Source organism: Alligator sinensis, unplaced genomic scaffold (genome assembly GCF_000455745.1).
Source record: "Alligator sinensis unplaced genomic scaffold, ASM45574v1 scaffold752_1, whole genome shotgun sequence".
In the NCBI taxonomy this organism is placed as follows: Eukaryota; Metazoa; Chordata; order Crocodylia; family Alligatoridae; genus Alligator; species Alligator sinensis.
Window position 1 is genome coordinate 1,070,570 of NW_005842000.1, and position 5,917 is coordinate 1,076,486.

At 46.8% G+C, this 5,917-nt stretch overlaps 1 protein-coding gene across 1 annotated transcript in view; it reads left to right on the forward strand.

Annotated features, from left to right (window-relative positions):
• Positions 1 to 5,917, forward strand: part of LOC112549937 (collagen alpha-1(XX) chain-like) — a 30,074-nt gene that overhangs the window by 3,022 nt on the left and 21,135 nt on the right. Inside the window, exon 2 of the mRNA XM_025201657.1 lies at positions 2,314 to 2,401. Coding sequence (XP_025057442.1) covers positions 2,314 to 2,401 — 88 coding nt within the window. The remainder of the gene's footprint in view (positions 1 to 2,313; positions 2,402 to 5,917) is intronic.

Sequence of the window (5,917 nt, forward strand, 5' to 3'; positions counted from 1 at the left end):
GACGGAACCGCTGCGCTCAGTCCGTCTATGCGGGAACGAATGGCGCCGCTTTGCAAATGACAGAAGCTGGTGATGCATCGCACGAAGCCTGCAGAAATATTTTCAGCTCAAAATCCTAATGGGTCTGAGGTTTCCATCATTTAAATGGGTTTTCCCTGTGGTGTAACACCGTTGTCCTGAATAGAAGTAGGCCTGTTTCACAGCCCATTGATGTTAATAGGACAGCTTCCACTGGTCTCAGCAAGCTGTGGATGGGTGCTTATGGCACGTCTGTCCTGCAGTCACTTGTTCCGACACATCTGAGCTCGTTTGGGCACCGATAGGTGTTGGTGCTGCAGTGCAAAGCTCCCCAGGGGCTGGCTGCCTGAGTGTAAAGCTTGCTACTCAACATAGGCTTTGCAGCCCACACTGAGCTCTATGATGTTTGAATCACAGACCATGAAGGTTGGAAGGGACCTAGTCCAACCCTCTGCTCAAAGCAGGACCAGCCCCAACTACATCATGCCAGCCAAGGTTTTGTCTAGCCAGGTCTTCAAAACCTGGGGAGATGGAGAGACCACAACCTCTCTAGGTAACTTGTTCCAGTGCTTTAGTATCTTCCAAGTGAGAGAGTTTTTCCTAATATCCAACCTCAACTTCCCTTGCTGCAGCTGGAGCCCATTGCTCCTTGTCCTGTCATCTGCCCCCACTGAGAACAGCCCAGCTCCATCCTCTTTGCAACCCCGCTGCAGGGAGGTGAAGGCTGCTATTCAATCCCCCTCGGTCTTCTGTTGTAGCTATATGGCTAGCAGGACCTATGCCAGCATGTTTGAAGCTAGCTCAGGTATGTCACCATGCGTGTCGGTCACTGCAGCGGCGGCAGGATTGACATACTCCTAGTTCTAATTTCGGCCAGGGTACGGGAGAAGAGGGGGTTGTGTTCAGCAGATCTCAGCTCCTGTGCAGTGGCCTTGCTGGGCTGAAGCAGGTCATCCAGTTTATCCTGTAGCAGTGTCACTGGGGAGCCCAGAATCAAGACGCTTATTTTTCTTATAGGACCTACAGAAATGGCAAGGGCTTTGACTTTATTTCTTTTAAACCAGAAAGGTTTAAAATCCTGGAAAAAGGGTCTGGGGATTTTAACCCTCCAGTGGCCTGTTGAGTTTGCAAAGTGCCAAGTGTTCAAACTCCAAAATACCCATTCGAGTGATATGCAGATAATGCAGATTTTTGGCCTAGCATAGTGTAATTTATCCCTTTTCTTTCGCTGTGCTTGTTTCTTCTTTTTTATTGCTTTGAAGGCAGGGAAGTCATTGTAACCCTCCATGCAGCAGTGCATCCTCGTGTTTTGCTCCTGTCTCATGAGGGCTTTGGGGAGGGAGAAGGAAAATTGAACCGACTGCAAACCCACAAACTGCCTGTGCAAGAAACCCATGAGAAGATGGTCCTTACTGGTACCAGGGGGAAAAGCTCAATATTCAGACATGCAGGCTCTCAGGGGGTGGTTGTTTTGGCTACTCTGTAAGGGAAACGAGCTGAAGCCATGCAAGAAGGTAGGTGGAGGCCTGGAGCTGTTTTCCCAGCGAAGCCTGATCCACAGCAACAGCATGGAAAGGAGAGGAATGCGTGTCACTGTTTTGCCACGATGACTGCAAATGATTATTTCCCACTTCATTTTTCAGAAATACCCAAACCATTCTGGAATCTGGTTGGTTTTTTTTTTTGCTGATAAGACTTAAAAGGAAGCACAGCAGCACCCACACCTTCTCCATACCTGTATGAGCTTTGCAGTGCCAGAAGAGCAAAATCATTGCAATTAAATCAAGAAGACATAAAGATATGGAGGACCAAAATATGCTCTCAGCTAGCCGTATAGATTTGCATTTAGCGATGGGCCAGAGGATAGAATAGATTTATCTTGGACGGTAGCGATGGAAACTTGATGATAGTTGTAGTGATAACATTTGTAATTGAGAGAGACTCCCGAATTTAGAAGAGATGGGAACTAGGATAGAGTCACTCAGTTGGGTTGCAGCTTTTAGTTAGAGAAACTAAGGGACTGCAGAGGTTGCCTGCTGCTCCACAATAAGATTCATTGTTGTTAATTCTTCTCATTCATCGTATGCCTGTATTTATTGAATCTGCTGATCGCTACAATAGTGCCTATCAAACCCAGAGCAATCACTCTGGGTTATAACAAAATGGTAAACTCTTCCTGACTGGTCATGCCTATCATCAGTACAGGTGTCAGCTGAGGCCGTAGGGTGAATGTGGTTTGTGTGGGGTGTTGGGACCTACTATGCCTTTTTCCTCCAAATGTTTCTCTTCCTCCAGGCCCGAGACATCATGCTGATTTGCAGTTCTGTCTTTCTTGCATGGATCACCGTGGCCAGTCATGTTGTGGGACAAGTGCATGGGCAAGGTAAGGAGCTGTCTTCCCACCTCTTTTAAAAGGGGCAGTGTTTTAGGGAATGGGTATTACCTGGGCTGAGTCCATGTATGTGGTTGTACTCGGCTTGGCAGCACTTCCGTGTTTGTCGGGCAGGCGGTAACTTTGGAAGTTGCCCTCCAGACCATGCCAGGGAATATAGGCGCTGGTAGGTGCAACCTTATTGATGTGGGTGACAGCTGGGAGCATGGGAAAAGTCTGATTTCCACAGGTTAGTGGAAGGAAAATCAGGCCCTTAAGAGTGCCCATTTTGTGATACAGGTTAGAGGATTATCCCCTCCCTCTCTTCCACTGCCAATCCAGGGCCTGTCCAAACATTAGGCGAACTAGGGTGCCAACATTTGGGAGGCGCCAAATTTATATGCAGAACAAAATAACAGGAGCATCATTCTCAATAACAGCCCCGGCCGGCTACGGCTCCACCTTAGACCTTTGCTTCAGTAAGGGGAGGAAGACCTCTGAAAAGATCTCAGAGCAGCGATCGCTAGAATTACAACCCCTAGCTTTTCACCTCTCCAGCAGACTTACGTTGGGGTTAATGAAAAGTGTGAAACGATCCATTAAAATGTTTTGTTTTTATTGTTGTATTGTTCATTTCGAATATCAAATAAGTACATGGAAAAGGTCATTGTAGACTTCTTAATTTCCTCTATATTGGAGGTAGTGGAGGCGCTGAGGTACATAGTTCGCCTAGGGCACCAATTACCCTTGGACCGGCCCTGTGCATATCCCAGTCCTTATGAGAGCAGAGCCCACATAAGCAGCAGCATGTGCAGCCTTGTAGATCTGCACTGAAGCTTGAAAGGGGGTATGAGAGAGTGCCATAACTATTACTAATTACTGCTGTCTGGAAGCCCGGCTGGGACGCCCTGCAGCATTCGGACACAAGCTCTCCCAGGGGGTTTCTTGGGCAATCCACCCTCCGTGTTGCAGGCAAGATTTCACCCTGAGCAGAAAACATCTCTAGCAACCTCCCATGTGCTCCCGCAGTGCTCTGACATAACAAGTGGTTATGAGTCTTTCATATCATTTGCAAATTGCTAGGTGCGGCTGATGGAGGAGGCGTCTCCGGTTCCTGAATCAAAGCCTGTGTTTTAGTCTGGAGCATGTCTTTGCTAGGGACGGGTTTTGATTAACCTAGGATAAGGGTTACGCACCTGGGTGTGCACTGAGATGACTCTTTCTGGAGAGAATGCAACAGTGTAGTGTATTTACTAGCTGGGCAGATTTAGCCCAAGACAGGTCATTAGCCCGGCTCTGATCAATACACGATGAATTTGAATGCCCATTCCAGAGAGGTATCCAGGTTGTAGATGTATCGGTCTAGAGGAAAAAGCATTCAGGACTCACTGTGGAGGTGATATCTTTTATGAGACTAGTTAGATTTTTGCAAAAAAAACCCCAGGGAGAGCATCCTGAAATGGAGGAAATATGTTTTCCACACAAGAAAAGATTAGTTGGTGGAACTCATTCCCACAAGAGGGAATTGAGGGCCTGACTTTTATCTCGATGCAAGAAACAGGGCCGATGGGCTTCCCATCGTGCCTATTTATTTCTTTAAATGCCATTGTGGTTAGGCCTGTTTTAATCATAATCATCTGACATTTCCCATGCTGGTATTTGCACAGACAGCAAGGCTGATGGCTACATCTCTGTGCCCAATGCAAAGGTGATAATTTGTTAAACTGGCTTTGTGTTTGGCACCCAGGCATCTTTCAGCAAGCAGTGCATTGTAAACTATAATTGAAGCCAACCTGTGTTTCGGATGCCTGGAAGACCTGAGGCAAGTGTAATCCCTGAAGGCCTTTCTCAGTTCAGCTGAGAGCTCCTTGGTTTGAAACAAGGCACAGGCACGGCTGAAATAGCAGTCTGATTGCTGTTCACATATTGGGGAAGACAGCACTGTCCCAAGTCCCTGAATGACGATGGTTATAATGGCTTTCTTAAAACAATCAGCAGCCAGACTGGTGACAAGGTCTGAGTTACCTTGGCAGAAGGCAAGGTTTTTCCTGGTTGTTACAAAACCCTGTTATTATTTCGGTGCCAGGTAATTTGCTCTTTAGACAAACACCCCTATCAAGGTGTCTGATTGCTGTTGCTCTGACTGGTTTCCTGAAACAAATGGCAGCATTAAAAATGTCAAACCAGCTTGCCTGGTGGCATTTCACGTCTCTCCGTGCAGAGGAAGGAGGAGCACTGGGGTCTCTTTGGTTCCTAAAGAGCGTCCAGCAGGTTGCTTACGTATGCACTGAATACAGGTGTCCACGCATGGACTTGTGATGGTTTGCACCCAGGAGTTGCACCATCTTTGCTATGCAAAAGCAATACCCCTGGCCTTCTAAGGTAGGGAATTTGGAGGCCAATGGTCTACATTACCCATAGGTACCAGATAGATCCAGGCTACACAATGATGTATTCCTCTGCTTCCCATTAATGAGAGTCATCAGCAGTCTCTCTTATTTTCACTTCTATTGATTTCATTTTTAATGGTGCCAGCAGTCACAGCGAGGCTACATGCAAAGCTTAGGGGAACTGCTCTGAACATGGTGGGGTTAATTAATGGACAGTAGAGATACTTCCTTAAGAGCCTGCTTTTTTGTGATGACCTTCCTAGGTGGTGGGAGAAGGAAGATAAAGGCAAATGAGGAGAGTGATCCATGGGTTTTGTGGGAGCTTTCAGGGTCCTTTTTGGGCAGAAACATGACTAAAAGCTTTACTCCCTTCCTTTACTGACAATAATAGTATTGCTGCTACCAACATGGCAGAGGGAACCCAACCTCAGGAGAAAATTTGATTCTCTTTTTGCCTATTTGAGGAGTTCAAGTTTCACAAATTTTCTCACTGGTGATTGATGAAGGAGTAGGGAGAAAATCAAGGTGAACTTCATACCCAAGGCTGGGTTTGCTGCCCAAATCGTCCCATTGATGGCTGTGTGCTTTGTTACATGATCAGAGGCAAAGATGGAGCTAATTTGATGAATTGCTCCATCTTCTTCAAACACTTTTGCTACTTAAAAAGAAAATTCCCTGTGTGCTCTGGGGTGGACCCGAGCCCCTCCAAAATCGTTGGAGGGAATCCCTGAAACAGCTCATGATTATGGTATCACTTGGGATGTGGAGGACCATCTTTTATGGCAGAGTCTCCATTCATCCTTATTTTGCTGGATGCATGAAGCAGTAGGAACGTAAGGAGGCCGAAATGCGAAGTAGCGAGCGGGTTATATTGCAGCTGTTCTCGCTGAGTGTGAGAAATAAATCCAACGGTTGGAAAGAGCTGCCAAGCCTCTGGGATCTTGCTCCTGGGTGAGATCAAAGCATATCCTGTTTGTCTCGGTGTCATATCATTTGTAGGGCCGCCTTGGGCAGATATCCTGAATGCTCCTTTAGAAAGGAGCCTTGGTAATTAGTGGATTGATTACATGTGGCATTCAGTGTCTAGTATCAAAACCCAGGTCCCTCTGCAACTCCAGAACGTGCGGCATGTAGGGAA